The sequence below is a fragment of the Garra rufa genome, chromosome 15, assembly GCF_049309525.1.
Source record: "Garra rufa chromosome 15, GarRuf1.0, whole genome shotgun sequence".
NCBI lineage: Eukaryota > Metazoa > Chordata > Actinopteri > Cypriniformes > Cyprinidae > Garra > Garra rufa.
Window position 1 is genome coordinate 10,342,015 of NC_133375.1, and position 21,656 is coordinate 10,363,670.

Sequence of the window (21,656 nt, forward strand, 5' to 3'; positions counted from 1 at the left end):
ATTTTTTAGGTGTTTGAGTGTCAGAGGTCCTTCGAGCAGAACGTTTAACTGCCTTTACATAGCGAGCTTTACGAAAGAATCAGCCGAAGGACAAAAGTATCATAGCAAGGTAAGCAAATATCAAAGATATAATTTCAGTAGACATGTCAATTTATTCAGTGCATTAGGAATGTCTTTACATGTTTCATACACTTTTCATAATGCAAAATTATAAAAGATGAAATAGATATGGACCAAAAGAGGCACTCATAAGAGCAGCACAGTGATCGTCAGAGGAGTGGAATAAAGTTCAACATTGTCGTAGACTCGTATAGCTGAATAAAAACTTTTTTTTTTATATCAAGAAAACCTTTCCAAGACAAACAAACTAGTGAACACAGTATTGGCAATGGCTAGAAATAAATCTGAACAAAAATCCATATGGTCCCTTTTTCATTGAAAAGTCAGATAATAGATTAAAAAAAAAAAAGAATAAAATTATTCATGTGTGAACCCATCATGTAATAATGTAAATAAGGCCCAAATAGAATAGAAAAATCTAAAATTGTATAAAGTTGAGGTCAAAAGTTTTCATACACCTTGCAGAATCTGCAAAATGTTGATTTTACTAAAATAAGATTGATCATAAATGAACCCTGGCTCTTAATATATTGCTTCATTCTGGAGCATCATTGAGCATTTGAACCTTCTGTTGCATATGAGTCCCTCAGTTGTCCTCAATGTGAAAAGATAGATCTTAAAATCATAGTCATTGTTGGAAAGGGTTCAAATGCACAAAAATAATGAAAAACCAAAGAATTTGTGGGACCTGAAGGATTTTTCTGAAGGACAGCAGGCAGTTTAACTGTTCAGTACAAACGACTCAAAACACAGCTATGGATCATTCTGGTAACAACAGTATTAGGAATCAAGTGTATGTAAACTTCTGAACAGGGTCATTTTTATAAATTCAGCTATTTTCTGATGTGGACTATATGTAAACATCTGTGATGTGAAATATCTTATTCAGCTCAGTACTAAAAAAAAAAAAAACATGCATTTTGTATATGATCCCTCTTATTTTGGTAAAATAATTGCCATTTTGCAGATTCTGCCAGGTGTATGTACATTTGACCTCAACTGTAATTATTGCGTTTTATGCAAACTGATCAATTATAAAATCATCAGTAATACTTCCTGTCACACCTGGGCCATGGAGTGCAAAATGTCAAGTTCAAGAATCCTGCTGTTCAAGACCGTCCAGAAGCTTCTCACACATGTAGAGACACCGGGGAACATGGAAGAACCCTGGACAAATGTTAGAGTAAAAGTGTTAGACTCAAAACTGATCAAATACGTAAACTGATTTTTTACTTTAACTACTATTACCATTCCGCAGCGAAGATTTGCATTGTAAAAGTTTCCCATTTCAGTGGTTTACTTTCTATTCATGAATGAAAATGTATCACTGTTCCCACGACATATTAAGCAACTGCTTTCAACAATGTTTTTAGAAATGTTTTTTGAACAGCAAATCATCATTTTAGAATGATTTCTGAAAGATGTGACACAAGACTGAAGTAATGATGCTGAAAATTCAGCTTTGCTAATATAGGAATTAACTACATTTTAAAATATAATAGAAAACAGTTGTTTTAAATAGTAATAATGTTTCATAATACTGTATTTAAAAATAAAATTCAGCTTTGCTTTTAAAAATACTAAAATCTTTTGACTCTAAACTTTTGAATGCTACTGTAGCTATTTGGAATGAACTCAGTCTAAAGGTGCTGCTTAGAAAGCATATTAATTTTGTATATATAGATTACAACAAAAGCTTACAGAAGTTATTGCAGTGTTGAAGGCATTCCTCCATAGTTACTTACCTTTAAAGGGTCCTCCTTTAAAATCCAGCACAACTTCTCCCTGACGACTCAGATATCCAAACCATTCGCCATGTTCCTCATCAGAAAACTTGAGAAAATTAATATTAATTAATACCATGAAGGATCTGAACTACTGTGATTAATGTGAGCTTTTACAAAAACTGAAAAAGCCTTACTCATGCTTTAGACAAAATGTCTCAAACACATCTCTTACATGTTTGAAGGTGTAGTCATAGATCTGCTTGAACCGGTCCAGTAGCACAGGCTCTCTGCTGTGACTGTAGGCCATCAGGTAGGCGATCAGAGCTTCACAGTGAGGCCACCACAACTTCATATTCCACTCTAACTGTACACACAAAAATCACATTTGGCATGGTAAAATACGTTTTTTGGCAGGGGTCCCTTAGTAAAATTTGCATTCCAGGGGATAAATATCACGTTTTTGGGGTCGCTTCAACCCACAAACATGAAAAGCAACAGTGTTAATGTAGCCCAATTCCACGGGAAAACCATGGACTTGGCAACACTGGTAGACAGTAATGTGGGAGAAGAAATGTTAAATAAAAGTTTTTATTTTTTTATTTGCTTTTACGAATACAAAAAAGTATTCTCGTAGCTATGGTTGAACCACTGATGTCACATGGACTATTTTAACAATATCCTTACTACCTTTCTTGGCCTTGAATGTTTCAGTTGCTGTTAATGCAGGGTCAGAAACCGTTTGGATTTAATCAAAAAATATCTTAATTTGTGTTCTGAAGATGAACAAATGTCTTAGGTTTTAGAAAGACACGAGGGTAATTAATGACAGAATTTGTATTTTTGGGTGAACTGTCCCTTTAACAGAGTCTTACCAGCAAAAAATATCAGGTTTGTCATTGACATGAAAGCTTCAGTCACAAGCATTTAGGCCAAAAATGTGTGCTTGAACACACCAAATATGAATATTACGTTTGTTGACTGGGCTTCATCACTTACATTGTTCTTCTTGTGTGCTGGTTCACTAAAAAAAAACCCCACAGATGGGGTCTGACTAGATTGGAAAACACCCCAAAAACCGAGCAGACAGACGCTGAACGATGGTGACTATTGGCTTGGTGTGTCACAGCCTTAACCTTGCTCTTACCTACATCTAATCTGACACTGAACCACATAGATCCAACCCTAACCTGAGTTGGACAATGACCATCTACGTCCAGGAAGTAGAAAAGGCCACCGTGTTGTTTGTCCCATCCGGTGAGGAACGGGATCTCCATGAACTTATCCACTGCTGTCTTCTGCAGCTGCACGTCTCCTTTTTTCAGAGCGTACTGCAGCAGGAACCAACCAGCTTCCAGAGCATGACCTATAGAAAGACATCACAGATATTTGCTGAATTTATATGGAAAAGTGGCAGTGAGGTTGGATTCACTCTAAGGTTCTTAAACAGATGCAGATAAACAAGCTAACAAACTGATTAGAGAATTCATGAGGAGGCTTTATTCATATGTGACCCTGGACCACAAAACCAGTCTTCAGTAGCACGGGTAGCAATAGCTAAAAATACATTGTGAGTCAAAATTAACAATTTTCCTTTTATGCCGAAAATCATTAGGATATTAAGTAAAGATCATGTTCCATGAAGATACTTTGTTAACTTCCTACCGTAAATATATTGGAACTTAATTTTTGATAAGTAATATTCATTGCTAAGAACTTCATCTAGACAACTTTAAAGGTGATTTTCTCATTATTTAGGTTTTTTTGGCTCCCTTAGATTCCAGATCTTTAAATAGTTATATCTCGACCAAATATGGTCTTATAACAAACCATACACCAATAGTAAGTTTATTTATTCAGCTTTCAGATGACGTATAAATCTCAATTTCGAAAAATGTACACTTATGACTGGTTTTGTGGTCCAGGATCCTGTTGTAGTTTGAAATGGTCATTTACCAGGGTTCTGCACCCGCCCTTGACAGCCAGGAAGTTCCTTTCCATTCATTGTGACATTTTCCAAAATGGCTTTTCCATCTCTCTGAGATGAAAGAATTTTGTGTAATGTATCATTTGTTTTTGCCTTCATCTTAGAATTTGTTATTTGATGAATTATAGGCACGTTGTGAGCTTAGTGTCACATCACTGAAGCTGGTTTATTGTTTTCTCACCTGTATATGCTGGAGTATCCTTTCCACACACCATCCGCTCAGGTCTTTGTACTTTTCTGCAACATCAGATCTATCTTCAGTCAGCTGATCCACTAGGCACAGGAGCATCATGGGAACCGCCATGCTGTTGACTGGTGGATCACCAGGAAGTTGAGGACGACCGAGTTCTGATGAATCAGTCTGAACCCAGAATATCAACCGATCCATCATGCTCTCAGCATCTGCCTGTGGAGAACACAGATGAAACATAACCTAACATCAACCATGACATGACCTGGACCACAAAACCAGTCTTAAGTAGCACGGGTATATTTGTAGCAATAGCCAACAATACATTGTATGGTTCAAAATTATCAATTTTTCTTTTATGCCAAAAATCATTAGGATATTAGGTAAAGATCATGTTCTATGAAGATATTTTGTAAATTTCCTACCATAAATATATCAAAACGTATTTTTTGATTAGTAATATGCATTGCTAAGGCAATTTTCTCAAATTTACTTATTTTTTTGCACCTCTAGATTCCAGATTTTCAAATAGTACCACACATCAATGGAAAACTTATTTATTCAGCTTTCAGATGATGTATAAATCTCAATATAAAAAAATGACCCCATGACTGATTTTGTATGTCCGGGGTCACATATATAAATTAAAACTAAAGATATACATTTATTTTAACAGTTAACTCAGAGGTGAGAATGCATATGCTAAAAGTCACTGAAAGCTGCTCAGTTTTTAATAAATAAGTGTATAAAGCATGGCCTAGCTTGCATAGGCAATTTTGTATGTATCATGTCATTATTATTTAACCCATTTCAAGTTCTAGTTAAGAAACTAATAATTTTACCTGCATCTCTTTGTCTTGTGTAATCCTGGACAGCTCGTCCATGGCCATCACATAAAAGCACTCGCTAAATATGGTCCTTTGAACCTTCACTGCTCGCCCATCTCTCGTCAGGCAGAAGGCACATTTCCCCGGGCCATTTGAGCCCTGAACTTGAGCAAACTTTTGCAGAAATGCAGCACCTGAAAGTCAAGACTAAGTAAGGGATAATCAACGGTTTGCCGTGCATTAAAGGATTTTTAAATGCACGACGTGGAGGCTATAACCGCCCGACGCGAAGCGGAGGGTGGTTGCCTCCGCGAAATGCATTTTAAATCCTTTAACGCACGGCAAGCCGTTGATTATCCCGCTTATTCCATGGTTATAGACAAATTAAAACTAGGATTGATATTTGCAGCGCAAAATTTGACTGAATGGATAAAAAGACGGTTATTTTCGTCAGTTATGACACGCAGCTCTAGAATTCTGGCCGCTTCAAATCAAACTCAGAGATTAAATAGTCCGGTAAAATCACATTTATTTGAATGAAATATAGCATTTGTTTCAGTAGATTATCGATCGACCAAGAGAGAGTGTAAAGGCAAGAGAGATGACAGTTGTGTGTGTGCGTAACGTTACCTGCCTGCATGCTGTGCGTCTCTCTCTACAAACAACAATTCATTCAAAAACAGCAGTTTTACCACCCCGTTGCTGAGGAATATAATGTAGCGATCTAGTATCTAGGCTATTTTAATAAGGATCGCAGGCAAACGCTGACAAGAAGTTATGTATGTGCGCAGCACAATGCGATCTCCTCTCTCTCTCTCTCTCTCTCTCTCTCTCTCTCTCTCTCTCTCTCTCTCTCTCTCTCTCTCTCTGTGCTTTTGCGTGCATCAATTAAAGCAGCGCATTAATATAGAACGGTGATATAACTGACTTGGAACTACCTGTGCATTAAACGGTTTTACTGCACACCTGCCAGCCAATCAGAATCCGGTATCTAGACATTCCATGGAATAACTGACATTATTACACGGCTCTTTGGAATGCTTGATTCTGATTGGTCAGTTGAGACATTTGCAGGTTCGTTCTTTTCAAATAATCACCGCTCCAAAGTAATAACGCATAGCCGGTACTACTTGTATGTTTAAAATCCCTCCGTGCCAACAAAGATTACCGTTTGGCGCCATCTTGTGACAAACACTGGACAACCACAATTAACAATGGAAAATTTCGACATTAATCTATTTAAATTGTCTTACTAACGTACATAGTTTGAATGTTAGTCATGTGGTACTATATCGTTTCGCGGAAGGATAAAAATGTTAATTTAAAACAAATATGCCAATAAAAGGTTTCAAATTCATATTCATGTCCAGTTTTTTTTCCTTATGTGGCAAGTAGCCGTGTAATAAGCCAAGCGGGATAATGTACAGGCAGCCGGTAGTTATCGCAGAAATAAGCCCCTTCATTGTGATACAAGACCCTCCGCTTCGCGTCGGGTCCTGATCACACTGTCGGGGCTTATTTCTGCGATAACTACCGGCTGCCTGTACATTATCCCTTACTTAACCGATATGTGATTAACTGATGTGTGATTACCAAATTCAAATCAAATTATCAAGATTAAATGTTGGCACATTAATAAAATTCAATTATTTTTTCTTGTGAACTACTGTGTGTCAACATCTGGTTTCATGCAATAGCTGTTCTAGGACGGTTCTTAAAACAAACAAAAAAAACCTGCAATTTTTCCTTTTTGGTAACACTTTATAATAACGTTCAGTTGTAAGTCTTTTATAAGTGATTAGTTAATGATAAAATAATCATTTACAAAACATTCACAAATGATTATTAAGTAATGATGCTAAAAATTCAGCTTTGAAACAGGAATAAATTACATTTTAAACCATTCAAATAGAAAAGTTATTTTAAATAATAAAAATATTTCAAAATTGTACTGTTTTTGCTGTACTTTAAATCAAATAAATGCAGGCCTGGTGAGCAGAAGAGACTTCTTTAAAAACTGTAAAAATCATACTATTCAAAAACGTTTGACTGGCAGTGTATCTCGCTCTCTTTGCTCACCAAGGCTGCATTTATTTGGTCAGAAATACAGTAAAACAATAATATTGTGAAATATTATTACAATTTAAAATAACTGTTTTCTATTTTAAATCTAATTGAATACTGTGAATCCAGAGCTGAATTTTTAGCAGCCATTACTCAAACAGACTAATGGAAAAAGCGACTAGGAAACTGAATCACAAACCTGATTTAGCAGCCTCAAGAATCTCAGGTCTGTGAAATCTTTCCATTGTACGATACAACCTGCTGTACATCCAGACCTAGTAGATATGTTAGATATCAGACACTACATTTAACACAGCTTTTATTAAATAAATAAAAAATCAACTTATTATTATAAGAATAGAAAGAACTTGAAAAAAATATCTCTAACCTGTCTCCCTTGTAACCACACATATTTCAGCTCATCATAGACCTTCCCATCTTTTCCAAGGCAATTAAAATAACCACTAAAATCAAATTAAACAAATATTTAAACAGGCATTATATTTACGCCACATGTTAAATAAACTAATTAATTGTTAAATTAACTTTAACACTTATAACCTATGCAAGTACACATGCCTTACATAATTGCTCATTTCAAAATATTTATAAAGTCATATGAATACTGTTTGAATGATGGGTGTTCCTTGGCGTTCAATGTTGAGAACAATTTCAGTGCTTCGGCATTTATGCATGTTAAATCATTCAGGCTTACAGAATACAAATATGTGACCCTGGACCACAAAACCAGTCTTAAGTAGCACAGGTATATTTGTGGCAATAGCCAAAAATACATTGTATGGGTCAAAAATCATTAGGATATTAAGTAAAGATTATGGTCAATGAAGGTATTTTGTAAATTTCCTACCGTAAATACATCAAAACGCAATTTTTGATTAGTAATATGAATTGCTAAGAACTTCATTTGGACAACTTTAAAGGTGATTTTCTCAATATTTAGATTTTTAGCAAGCTCAAATTCCAGATTTTCAAATACTGTAGCTGTATCTCTGACAAATATTGTCCTATACTAACAAACTATACATCAACTTTTAGATGATGTATAAATCTCAATTTCAAAAAATTGACCCTTACGACTGGTTTTGTGGTGCAGGGTCAGAAATGTTAGCATCCAGTTAGATTTTTAAACAATTATAAGTGAAGTACTGCTAAAGCCATGTATTAAAATCTGAATCATTTCACCCGTGTTCTTTGTCATGGGAATATTTCAGCCAGAAATCAACAACTCTGTCCAGTTCAGTCCGGATTCTCTCTCGATACTGTTCCAGCGGTGCTGCAGTCATTGTTCCTTAAAATAAAAGTGACGGTTTAGGGTCATACATGAGGGCTGTTTTATAGTACGACTAATAAAGTTTGAATATGTAGGAGCTGCGGCTATCCTAGTGATCCTGTGATGTTAAAAACTGACCCTTGATCTTTGTCAGTGAAACAATGTTTATTATCCATATGTTTGTTCACTTTAGATCTCCTCAGTCAGCTGCTTGTCATACATCCAAAGGTTTTGCACAATCAATAAATGCAAAGATGAATTCAGTCTTGCTAAATTCTCCTAAATAAGCATTTACAGGTCCTTCTCAAAAAATTAGCATATTGCGATAAAGTTCATTATTTTCTGTAACGTACTGATAAACATTAGACTTTCATATATTTTAGATTCATTACACACAACTAAAGTAGTTCAAGCCTTTTATTGTTTTAATATTGATGATTTTGGCATACAGCTCATGAAAACCCAAAATTCCTATCTCAAAAAATTAGCATATTTCATCCGACCAATAAAAGAAAAGTGTTTTTAATACAAAAAAAAGTCAACCTTCAAATAATTATGTTCAGTTATGCACTCAATACTTGGTCGGGAATCCTTTTGCAGAAATGACTGCTTCAATGCGGCGTGGCATGGAGGCAATCAGCCTGTGGCACTGCTGAGGTGTTATGGAGGCCCAGGATGCTTCGATAGCGGCCTTAAGCTCATCCAGAGTGTTGGGTCTTGCGTCTCTCAACTTTCTCTTCACAATATCCCACAGATTCTCTATGGGGTTCAGGTCAGGAGAGTTGGCAGGCCAATTGAGCACAGTAATAAACTACTGAGTCAGTAAACCATTTACCAGTGGTTTTGGCACTGTGAGCAGGTGCCAGGTCGTGCTGAAAAATGAAATCTTCATCTTCATAAAGCTTTTCAGCAGATGGAAGCATGAAGTGCTCCAAAATCTCCTGATAGCTAGCTGCATTGACCCTGCCCTTGATAAAACACAGTGGACCAACACCAGCAGCTGACATGGCACCCCAGACCATCACTGACTGTGGGTACTTGACACTGGACTTCAGGCATTTTGGCATTTCCCTCTCCCCAGTCTTCCTCCAGACTCTGGCACCTTGATTTCCGAATGACATGCAAAATTTGCTTTCATCCGAAAAAAGTACTTTGGACCACTGAGCAACAGTCCAGTGCTGCTTCTCTGTAGCCCAGGTCAGGCGCTTCTGCCGCTGTTTCTGGTTCAAAAGTGGCTTGACCTGGGGATGTTTCCTCAGTCCACTGCTTCCGCAGGTCCCCCAAGGTCTGGAATCGGTCCTTCTCCACAATCTTCCTCAGGGTCCGGTCACCTCTTCTCGTTGTGCAGCGTTTTCTGCCACATTTTTTCCTTCCCAGACTTCCCACTGAGGTGCCTTGATACAGCACTCTGGGAACAGCCTATTCGTTCAGAAATTTCTTTCTGTGTCTTACCCTCTTGCTTGAGGGTGTCAATGATGGCCTTCTGGACAGCAGTCAGGTCGGCAGTCTTACCCTTGATTGCGGTTTTGAGTAATGAACCAGGCTGGGAGTTTTTAAAAGCCTCAGGAATCTTTTGCAGGTGTTTAGAGTTAATTAGTTGATTCAGATGATTAGGTTAATAGCTCGTTTAGAGAACCTTTTCATGATATGCTAATTTTTTGAGATAGGAATTTTGGGTTTTCATGAGCTGTATGCCACAATCATCAATATTAAAACAATAAAAGGCTTGAACTACTTCAGTTGTGTGTAATGAATCTAAAATATATGAAAGTCTAATGTTTATCAGTACATTACAGAAAATAATGAACTTTATCACAATATGCTAATTTTTTGAGAAGGACCTGTATATGGGCCATTCTACACAACTGGTGCAAACTGCTGTCCCACAAGCAAAAAACACATTTAAGGCGAGACACTGCAGGTGAATAGGGTAAAAAAAAATTACCCAGTTAATTGATTACATTGATAACTGCAAAAAAAAATTTGCATTACAAGTTTTCTAAAATGTTAGGTTTAAATATAAAAATGAGGCATTATTTAATTAAATATGCGCTAAATTTGCATACATTTCTAGTACAAAAATCTAAACACTGGATAAAGTCAGTTTCAATTTTTTTTTTTTTTTTAGAGTTAAATGACATAAAATTATTATTATTGTTTTTTTCTCATTTGGGGGGGAATAAAAGGGTGCATTAGAAATTATACATGAACAAATCGCTCTGTAAAAACCTTTAGAATATAGACAGGAATAAAAATGTAAAGTTTGGTGTGTGTAACTGTTACTGAAGTGGAGATTTATGGCTCAGTGTAGGAGAGAAAACTCAATTTGAGAAAACGGCCTTTGAAAATAGGTATTGTAATTGAAATATATTGACACAAATAGATAAAGTGCTATAAAAAGTGTTTTCCCTTAAAAAACCTTTAGGTATTCAAATCAAGTTGTTTACTAAGATCCTTTTATTATCATCTATTGAAACCCACAATAATTTTTAACATATCTGTACGCTTATTATATATAAAATCATCATTTATTGGGTCCTTGCAGTTTGGAGGTGGCTGTCCCGAACCCTAACCCCTAAATTTCAACTTATGAAAATGATATTGAAATGTTTTTAGCATTTTTAAGAACATTTTTGTATTTTAGCATGTTTTAGTACTGTTTTAGTATGTGGGTTAAAAATTCTGTAAAAGGTCGCTACCAAAACACTACCGAAAATGTGCTGTCACTACCGAAACATGGGATGTTTTGTTAAATATGAAGTATATTGAATTATCAACTAAGATGTTATGATAGTTTTTGGTTCAATGTATACTCAAACTAATGAATTCTTAACTTTGAAATCAGTATGATCAATTTTTTGCCTTTTACAAAGACAAACTGGATCCAAAATACACTCAACTCTTAAAAATCTCACTTGAAATATTGTTAAAATTGTTATTGTATTGATTTACCTCTCAAAACTATTTTAATAAAATAGCAAAAAATAAATTTTTACAAGGATGATGTAAGCTAAATCTTAATAGGTCAATGTAACCTTTCTTAATAAATTATATATGACTGTGTTTCGGTCGTGACAAATTTGGAAAGAGGACAAATATTCCAAAACTTTCTGAAAATACAATATAAGATTTAACTGCACAATTTCTATAAATTAGGGCTGCACAATTAATTGATTTTCTAAGGTTAACAATGAGATCCTACTGTAAAGTGATACATATTGGACCTTATAATGCACTTTAATTTGTGTAATTTTTTTTTAACGTTATACGTTATGTATTCCTTTATTGTAATTAAATGTTCAGTTGTTTTTGATATATGAAAATAGTTATTAAACCTATTATACAGTATTATGACACCACTTATTTGCAAATAAATTTCAATATAGTGATAATACCATATTCCGTGATAAAAGAATTATCAATTAATTGCAACATGAAAAATTACACTCCTATGCATATTGCATATTTTACTTTTTTTATTTAAAGAAACCAAACCAATGTATCGTTAACATTTGTGACAACCAGAAAAGCAACAGAAGTTTTTTAGGAAGAGTGTTTTCAGCTTGTTTTTTATTTGTATAAAAAAATGATGGCATGCAGTTGCTTCAAACAATGGTATAAAGCTATTTAAAACATCAATCAATGTGAACTGTGATAATCAAAATTACAATTTCAAGGGAATAATCGACAATTATATCATATTTTTCTTATAATCGTGCAGCCCTGCTATAAATGTGTATCTTAGACGTGAAACAATTTGCATAAAAACAAAATTTGTGGAAAAAGACATTTTTCCAATAACCTTTCCAACTCTGACTTTGAACCAATTCTGTAGAATGGCCCATATACTGCATGTGATGCTATTTATTTATGAAAATTAATCTGACAGCATTTTAGCCGATCAGAAACATATAACTGAAAGCTGAACTAATAAAATACATTTCGAATATTTTTTTCTCCCTATTTACTAATTATTCCTTTGTTATTCCAATTGCCTGTACTGACAACAAAAGTGCTTAAACAGCAGCTTTACTATTCCGACTAGATTAAAAAACTTGCTGACAAACACCTAAATAGAAACTCAGTTCCACGCTGAAATAAAATGAAACTAAGGAGAAGCAGCAGCCACAGTCAGCTGTTCTGGTCATTTATTAAACACAAGATTTTGCTAAGTGCATCATTAACATTATCTGCTTGAACGAACTGAAAGCTTTTAGTAAAGGCAGCTCTAAAAAGTGTTTGTCGACTCTCTACAAAAATGTAACTGTTTTGTTAAATTTGTGGTAGTGGTTGATATCGTTACCGTATAAACTCCCTACATCGCGTGCCAGTGGAACAACACAACTTCCCTAGAAAAACAAACCATGTCAAAACTTGGGTTCTCTTGGCATGCCCCTGCTTGCAACGCCTTATTATCACTCACCTGCTTTTTCCCAGAGAAAGAAAATCCCTCGTATATGCTTGACTGTTTTAAAACGGTCTTCTTTTTTAGTAACAGTGAGATTAAAAGCGCTGTTGAATCAACTCTTCCTCAATTTTGCAGAGCCAGTGAAAAACGGCGCATCATATGACCGACATCCAGACAGCTGGTCCTGTTTATTCCGCTTTCCTAAAATCATTCGCCAGCTCCTGTGTCTGATCATCCAATCACAGCGCGAGAGAACAGGCGAGGGTGTGTTTTGTGGGCTCATGAACGCGCTGCAGTTGCGCAACACACCGCTATTATTTGATGACTGCGCAAACAGTGCGTATTTTCACGATTGGATCGTTTTATTGCAAACATTAAAGCAAATTGGTTTATCAAACAAAACCACGTTTATTTAATTCAATATATATGGTTAGATTTTTTTTTTACAGTAGGACAAAACTTAATGTTACAATACTGACATTTATAAATACTTTCAACACCTATTACAGAAATTTCTTTACCTCGTTATTTTTTTAAAAACTAATTAATTATCAAAAACATGGGTTTAACATGTACCATTGTAGAATGTGTTATTTATTTAATGACCTTGTGGTATTACAATAAAGCTGGTCATTTGTTCAGGCTTCCACTCTCAACAAAAAAAATTTGAACAAAATGAAAAAATAATTTAGCCAAATTTCATATGGTCTTACAGTACTAGGTCCTATCAATAATTGTAGCAATAACAATAGTATTTGAAAGAAACTATGATTACCATGGGTGTTTTTTGACATTATTTAATTATTGCAGAACACAACTTATGTGTAGTGAACTGTAACAGACAGTGAAAAGGTTAATAACAAGATAATAATGAATACAATTAAACACTGTGTACTTTATATGGAAATGAAGCATGTCTTTAGTCAGATCAGTGCTGGTCAGATTCAGGAGTGAATGTTTTTCTGTAGAGCTGTATGGACTTTCCTCAGGTTTTGTCTTACTCGGACAAACTCCAAGAGCTGAACCTCCTCATGTACCCTCTGCTCCTCTTCTTTCTCCTTCTGAGAAGAAAAAAGTCAAATCGCAAAACACTTAAAGAAATAGTTCACCCAAAATTAAGATTAGCCCACGATGTACTCCCCCTCAAGCCACCCTTTCTTCTTTCAGACAACTACATTTGGAGTTATACAGGTATGTGCCAAAAAATTTGAATATCGAGGGAAAGTCCATTTATTTCAATAATTTGTTAAAGTAAAACTTGTATGTTATATTAGTTCACTACACACAAAGTGAAATATTTCAAGCCTTTGTTTCAATTTGAATGATTATGGATTAAAGATAAAAAAAAATAAAATTCCAGTATTTCACAAAATTAGAATATCACGACAAAGTTCAACACTGTAGGCTCCCTGTGTCTCAATCTAGTCAGCTAATTAACGCAAAACACCTGCAAAGGTTTCCTCAGCCTTTAAATTGTATCAGTCTGGCTTAGGCTTCAGAATCATGGGGAAGATTGCTGCATGACTGGAGAATTCCATGTGTCAAGCCACTCCTGAACCAAAAACAACGTCAGAAGCGTCTGTGCTGGGCTAAGGAGAAAAAGTACTGGTCTGTTGCCCAGTGGTCCCAAGTCCTGTTTTCAGATGAAAGGAAATTTTGCATTTCATTTGAAAATCAAGGTCCCAGAGTCTGGAGGAAGACCAGAGTGGCACAAAAGTCAAGCTGCTTAAGTCCAGTGTGAAGTTTCCACAGTCAGTGATGGTTTGGATGTTATCTGCTGGTGTGGGTCCATTGTCTTTTATCAAGTCCACAGTCAACGCAGCTGTGTACCAGGAAATTTTAGAGCACTTCATGCTTCCTGCTGCCGACAAGCTTTTTGGAGATGATGATTTTATTTTCCAGCAGGATTTGGCACCTGCCCACATATTTTTTACTGGTCTAATTTTGTGAAATACTGGATTTTTTTTTTTTTTTGTCTTTAATACATAATCATCAAAACTGAAACAAACAAAGGCTTGAAATATTTCACTTTGTGTGTAGTGTGAACTAATATAACACACAAGTTTCACTATTTGAAACATATTATTGAAATAAATGGACTTTCCCTTGATATTCAAAATTTTTGGCACATACCTATATATATATATATATATATAAATGTCCTGCTCTTGCAAGCTTATAGTGGCAGTGAATGGCTGTTGAGATTTTGAAGCAACATAAAGTGCATTCATCCATCATAAAAAGTACTCCAAATGGGGGTAGATAAAAGCCTTGTGAAGTGAATCGATGCATATGTATAACAAAAACATCCATATTTAAAACGTACAAACCATAAACTCTAGCTTTCGCCAACTGTCGTATGTGGAATACTTTTTATGATGGATGGATGCACTTAATTTTGCTTCAAAATCTCAACAGCCATTCACTGCCATTATTAAACTTGAAAGAGCCAGGACATTTTAATATAACTCTGACTGTATTTGTCTGAAAGAAGAAAGTCATATACACCTAGGATGGCTTGAGGATGAGTAAATCACAAGGTAATTTTCATTTTTGGGTAAACTACCCTTTTAAAACCGATGAAAATCCCTTACCCTTAAATTTGACCATGGTAACAAGAGATTCTACCAGCATATCAGTTGCTAAAATTATTGTTAACAAACATGTGGTAAACCAAATTACATTGAAGGCTGTGAAACCAGTTTGATCATATATTAATTTGCTCTGATAACACAGTAGAAATAATAAATGCGGTAGTTATGCTGGAAACCATGGTTAACATTGTCAAGAATTAAGCAGCACAAAGTAACAAACATTAGGAATTTCAAAAAATTAAAAAAAAAATCAATACTACTTTTTTTTTTTAGCATTTGTGTTTGATTAGCCTCAGCACACACACTTTAGGAGGCTGCTGACCATCATCTCTTGATTTTTCTGCTGGCGTTCAAGCAGCACCTGCTCCAGCAGACTCCTGCTCTGCTCTCCCTCCTCTCTCTGGGTCTGCTCTCTCTTCCTCCTCTCCAGAACCATCTGAAGCTCCGGCTTACAGCACACCACCAGCCCTCTGTCCCGCCCAAAGGGCCAAAGCACAAAAAACACATATAAAAGTAACAGTTTACCAATGTCATTTTAGTATAATTAACATACTACTATAGCTTTTATTCATATTTTGAATGTGCTTATTTCAGTAATTTTGAAGTTATTCATTTTGTAATGTGCTTATTAACTTTCATTTCTTTTAATTATAGTTTCAGTTTTGTAATTTTAGTGCTTCAACTTTTCTTAGTTTAAGTTTAGGTTTTTCATCTAATATTTATTTTATGTTATTTCAAATTTATTTCAATTCATGAAAACAGTTTTATAGTTAAAAAGTTCAACAGTTTGTTTAAGGCAACAGCTGCATATAAAAGTCTGAAGAACTGTAAAATTCAGTGAACTGAAAAATAAAAATTCTGTCGCTCGTTCATCTTCAAAATACAAATTAAGATATTTTTTATGAAATCTGACAGCTTTCTGACCCTCCATAGACAGTAGTGCAACTGAAATGTGTTGTGGTGCTCTCGATAATAGCAGCAGAAGGTTAATTGTTAAATCAAGTCGTTATTTTAGTTTTTATTTGAACACAAAAAGTATTCGGTTGAACCACTGATGTCACATGGACTATTTTAATAATGTCCTTACTACCTTTCTGGGCCTTGAACGTGTCAGTTGTGTTACAGTCTATGCAGGGTCAGAAAGCTCTCGGATTTTATCAAAAATATCTGAATTTGTGTTCCGAAGATAAACGAAGGTCTTGGTGAGTAATTAATGACAGATTTTAATTAAACTATGCTTTTAATATCCATAAAGAGAAAATCCAGCGTTGTCTGAATGCTTTTTAGTCCAAGAATCATATTCCTATCAAACAATATCTATCTCTAAAATCAGACTGATTTACAGAACAATTGATCCTACTAGGGGAAAAATCATTTGAAAATAGTTTTTCCTCCCACCATATCATTTACATCATAAAAGTTTTGAGGGAACGTTAAGTTTCTCAAGGAAATGCAAAAGTTTTGCATCAAAATTCAGACATTTTCCAAGGAAATGTTATGTGTTTTAAGGAAATACAAAGCTTTGGCATCTTGGGAATGTCACCGAAAGTTTTAGGAAGGAACGTTAATGTTCTAGGATGAACGCAAAGGTTTTGTGACGGAATGCAAAAATTTGGCGAGGGAACATTAAGTTTCTAAGGGAAATAAATAAAATGTCTATGCTTTTGCGTTCCCCGGAGGAACTTGCCCACAAAAGCATGAAATATGACCCTGGACCACAAAACGAGTCTTAAAGGAACACTCCACTTTTTTTGGAAATAGGCTCATTCTCCAACTCCCCCCGAGTTAATAAGTTGATTTTTACCGTTTTGAAATCCATTCAGCCGTTCTCCTGTTCTGGCGATATCACTTTTAGCATAGCTTAGCATAGATCATTGAATCCTATTAGACCAATAGCATCGTGTTCAAAAATGACCAACGATTTCCATATTTGTTGTATTTAAAACTTGACTCTTCTGTAGTTATATCGTGTACTAAGACTGGTGGAAATGCAAAGCTGCGAGTTACTGCTCCTGCTTCGGCCATATTACGGCAGCAAACTTCCTTGACTATTACGCCGGAATGGAAGTGTAGTTCCTAATCTTATCAGCTTAGAAAATTGAAGCTTTGCATTTCCACCGGTCTTAGTACACGATATAACTACAGAAGAGTCAAGTTTTAAATAGGACAAATATCGAAACTCGTTGGTCATTTTTGAACGTGATGCTATTGGTCTCATAGGATTCAATGATCTATGCTAAGCTATGCTAAAAGTGATATCGCCAGAACAGGAGAACGGCTGAATGGATTTCAAAACGGTAAAACTCAACTTATTAACTCACGGGGAGTTTGAGAATGAGCCTATTTCCAAAAAAAGTGGAGTGTTCCTTTAAGGGTCCATTTTTTTAAATTGAGATTTATATAACTGAAAGCTTATTTGGTCGAGATACAACTATTTGAAAAACTGGAATCTGAGGGTGCAAACAAAAATCTAAATATTGAGAAAATGGCCTTTAAAGCTGTCCCAATAAAGTTCTTAACAATGTATATTACTAGTTTTTATGTATTCACAGTAGGAAATTTACAAACTATCTTCATGGAACATGATCTTTACTTAATATCCTAATGATTTTTGGCATAAAAGAAAAATTGATCATTTTGACCCATACAATGTATTTTTGCCTATTGCTAAAAAAATATACCTGTGCTACTTAAGACTGGTTTTGTGGTCACATATTTCTTTGCAGCAGCAGCCAAACTGACCAAACTATTGTTTTTCAGTAGTCTCATGGCAGGACATGTCAGTAGTATCAGGAGGCTGCACTGTAGCAGGCCTATCATTACAGTATCTGCCACAGTGTGGCCTGAACGCTGCCTGCTGATAATACCAGAGGGTGTACGATTGCAGCCAGTGTGTCCACACATGACTGCCTGACACAAAAGACCAGAGAGAGAGAATGAGGCATCATCAATATTTCAACAACCCACTTTAAAAAAAAAAAAAGCTCAGCGATTTATTAATGTCTCCATGACGGTATCTGATTTGGAGCATTTTATGGTGATCTTACTTTTTGTGGGCCAGCAACAGCTCTTTGTGAAGCTCCTGATGGCTCCTTGAGGCTTTCACCGGGTTGTTCAGGTTCCAGGGGCCCTCGGCAGTATCACATGTATCTGCATTTTCTTAGACACAAAAGTTATTTCTGCAGGATTCTACAAGACACACTTTTCATGTCACTGTCTGTGAAAAACACCAGGACAACGCACCTCGAGTATGGCCATGATGATGCAAAGAACTACAATTAAGTGTGTCTGTGGACGTCTTTGTTCTGGACTGTGCTGGTCTGCTGGAGTTGGAGACATGGTTGTGTCCTGCGACGCAGTTGGATAAGGCATTTTTGAGTTCTTCTTCAGACGGTCTAGTCGGGAGTGATTGTGCAGCGGCCGATCTCATCGCACACGCAGGTATCGAGAAGAGCCCTCAGCCAAAGCTCCTGCTGCATGCTGGGAAACTGTGCATTGGGGTCGTCAACGAAAGCAGAGAGAGTAACAAGAGGGGAGAGATTGAGTTTCACCTAAGTGGGGATCTATAATTTATCAGCTGGTCAAATGCCAGCCCACTCAAATGATTTATCTGACATTTCAAGCAAAATCAAAACAGATTGCTGACTGAAAATGAATTGCATGCATACAATTTTCATGCAAGAAGATGTATTAGAAATCTTGACTAAAAATACATTTAGATACTAAAAATATCTATTTATGGGAATAGACACCACATTATTATACTTAACAGCAGTCAAAGAATCACAATTTTGACTCACAGAAAGGCAACAGAACAAATTCAAACACACCTAAATGCAATAAATAATTCACTTAGATATTGATTCCAGTCTAGACATGTTGTAAACCTCATCATCCAGAGGTAACAACACTGATATAGCGAAAATCACACTAGTGTTGAAACAAACACTGGCTTTAAAAGCAATATAGCAGATAAACCATACTAAAAATATCAAAAGCGTAGTTCCGAACTCACCGAAAGTGTGTCACCGCTCCATGAGCGAGGTCCCATCTGAGCAGCAGTGAGTACAAGCTATCTATTTACCACACAACAACACAGAGGACACCTGAGAAAGGTGCCACTGGATCTCGCTGTCCGTCAATGTGACTTTACTTGCACTTCACTTGTACGCCGCTTGAGGGCAGTGAGTGAACGACAAATCCAAACTCACAATCCCTGTGAATCACACTCAAGAGTTGAGTACTCAAAGTTATAGGTCTCCAAATAAAAGCGCTGTTCTAATTGAGCGGGTCGCCTCAAGGAGGCAGGATAGATCACATGTAAACCAAATACGCTAAAGGATTAGTTCACTTCCAGAACAAAAATGTGAAGATATTGTACTCACCCCCTTGGCATCCAAGATGTTCTTGTTTTTCTTTCTTCAGTCGTAAAAAAAAAATGTTTTTTGAGGAAAACATTTCAGGATTTCTCTCCATATAATGGATATACCTATGGTGCCCCCAAGTTTAAACTTCCAAAATGCAGTTTAAATGCAGCTTCAAAGGGCTCTAAATGATCCCAGCTGAGGAAGAAGGGCTTATCTTTTGAAACGATCGGTTATTTTTGAAACAAATTGACAATTTATATACTTTTTAACCTGTCTCGTCTCTGCGATGCGCATGCGTAGTCTGTGTGGTCCGGGTCAATAGAGTTAGGGTATGTCCAAAAACGTCCATCTCGTTTTCTTCCCCAACTTCAAAATCATCCTACATCGCTGCAGAAGTACTGATCCAGTGTTTACAAAGTGAACATACAAAAAGATCAAATGCCCTTTACAAAACAAACAAACAAACAAACAAACAAACAAACAAACAAACAGGTAAAACAGTGATGTAGGACGATTTTGAAGTTGAAGACGAAAACGAGATGAGAGTTTTTCAACATACCCTAACTGTATTGACCCGGATATAGTCCAATAAAAATGGTTTTATTTTAAATTGAGCGGGTCGCCTCATGGAAGCAGGATAGATCACATGACCAATCAAGTATGCTTTAATGCTGCTTAGGAATTGACAAGTCATTACGACGTCAGGTGCTTTAAATAACTTTGGTCGGAACAAGATAGCGATTTACCTTTTCTACATAATATTCAACGATTTTTTTGAAACTCTGCATCTACCAAATGCTGAATAAAGAATGTGCATCATTGTGTTAATAATATAATATTTTGTATATGTAACTTATATAGTTTTATTGTACATTACAAAAAATAATCATTTTATTCATTTCAACAAATTTACCATCAATACAGATGCTGCATATGTATTGTCTTTGGCTGCGTCCATTGCATCTGGGCTTAAAGAAAATTTCGAGTTTTCCACTTATAATAATAACTTTGTGGTAGCGTTTATGTACATTCAACTTGTGAATATGATCTATCCGACATGACTAAAATGCACAATAAACTGCATTTACGCCATGTCGTAATTATGAGATGACAATTATTACTACTCCATCTGAATTATGTGTTTCTATGGCAAACCATCAGGCTCAGCCGTCAGGCTCAGAGTCTGAGAACATAAAACTATGAGTAAAATGTCACACGTTGTCATCTCGGAATTAATTACGATATTGCATGAACGCGGCATTATTGTACACTTTTGCTTATCCACCGTTTTCTTCCCGTAAGAGTAGGCACGGCCATTTGTACATTTTAATGGGTGTGGCTTCTGGTCTCATCCACATCCAGCTATTTTTAACTGCACAAAACAGTTCGTTTTGCGGTTTGATATTGCAAATTGGTGTGTCTTACCCCATATTATTTTAATGTATTATCTTAATTATGAATACACTGGTTTGAAGTACAAACAGTTTTACCATTTACTGCATGATGTTATTATTCTACAGTCTACAGTAGTCTCACCCTTAGGCTAACTTCAACATTAAAGAAAAAGGTGGATAGAATAAAATAATCTGCAAATAGAGCATTAGTATTAGCTTAACTGAAAACTTGGTGTATTAAGGTAGGCTATAATATTCTTAAATTTGTCGGTTGACTTGTACATTTTGATGAGGAAATTAATACTCTGCTATTTCTCCAGACCCTTTCGTTACATTTGTGTTGAGGAAGAATAGTCACAATGAGAAGTGCTGGCTCTTTGTCAGCTGTGTAACCAGAGAGTCGTCATACTGAGTTCAGGGATCTTTTTACTTCAGGATGTAATGAGAAAAATTGACCCCCCCCTGACTAAAGATGCGCAAATGTCAAACTAAAGGGCACAAAACCTTCAAACCTGAAATATGATGCTGGGAACTCTGATGGAAGTGAATACTTGATATGTGATGAAGGAAATGTAGTGACTGGTTATTAACCAATCTGTGATGACTCTAAAAACTCTACAAATACATCATTACTTTTAAATGCTAGATTACATAATAGCACATGAACTTACATGGGTAGGGATAATTTAG

At 35.8% G+C, this 21,656-nt stretch overlaps 2 protein-coding genes across 5 annotated transcripts; both read right to left on the bottom strand.

The window, feature by feature from the left end:
• Nucleotides 1-132: 132 nt before the first annotated feature.
• On the bottom strand, nucleotides 133-12,784 carry renbp (renin binding protein). Its single transcript, XM_073819664.1, has 11 exons — nucleotides 12,627-12,784; nucleotides 8,116-8,221; nucleotides 7,301-7,376; nucleotides 7,112-7,187; nucleotides 4,864-5,042; nucleotides 4,013-4,237; nucleotides 3,801-3,882; nucleotides 3,035-3,210; nucleotides 2,080-2,211; nucleotides 1,866-1,953; nucleotides 133-1,287 (listed from the first exon to the last, which is right to left on the bottom strand). The coding sequence occupies exons 2-11, from the start codon at nucleotides 8,214-8,216 to the stop codon at nucleotides 1,214-1,216; spliced, it is 1,209 nt and encodes a 402-aa protein (XP_073675765.1). The 5' UTR covers nucleotides 8,217-8,221; nucleotides 12,627-12,784; the 3' UTR covers nucleotides 133-1,213.
• A 608-nt stretch (nucleotides 12,785-13,392) lies between these two features.
• Nucleotides 13,393-19,282, bottom strand: LOC141287519 (protein FAM107B). Of its 4 annotated transcripts, none has more exons than XM_073819679.1 (5): nucleotides 19,221-19,282; nucleotides 18,449-18,693; nucleotides 18,253-18,355; nucleotides 15,528-15,675; nucleotides 13,393-13,672 (listed from the first exon to the last, which is right to left on the bottom strand). In XM_073819679.1, exons 2-5 carry the CDS (start codon nucleotides 18,633-18,635, stop codon nucleotides 13,556-13,558), a joined length of 555 nt encoding a protein of 184 aa, XP_073675780.1. In that variant the 5' UTR covers nucleotides 18,636-18,693; nucleotides 19,221-19,282; the 3' UTR covers nucleotides 13,393-13,555. The 4 variants fall into 4 exon arrangements, with proteins under 4 accessions (XP_073675780.1, XP_073675782.1, XP_073675779.1 ...); XM_073819681.1 differs by having other exon boundaries at nucleotides 15,567-15,675; nucleotides 18,253-18,364; XM_073819678.1 differs by having other exon boundaries at nucleotides 18,253-18,364.
• Between the last annotated feature and the right edge of the window lie 2,374 nt (nucleotides 19,283-21,656).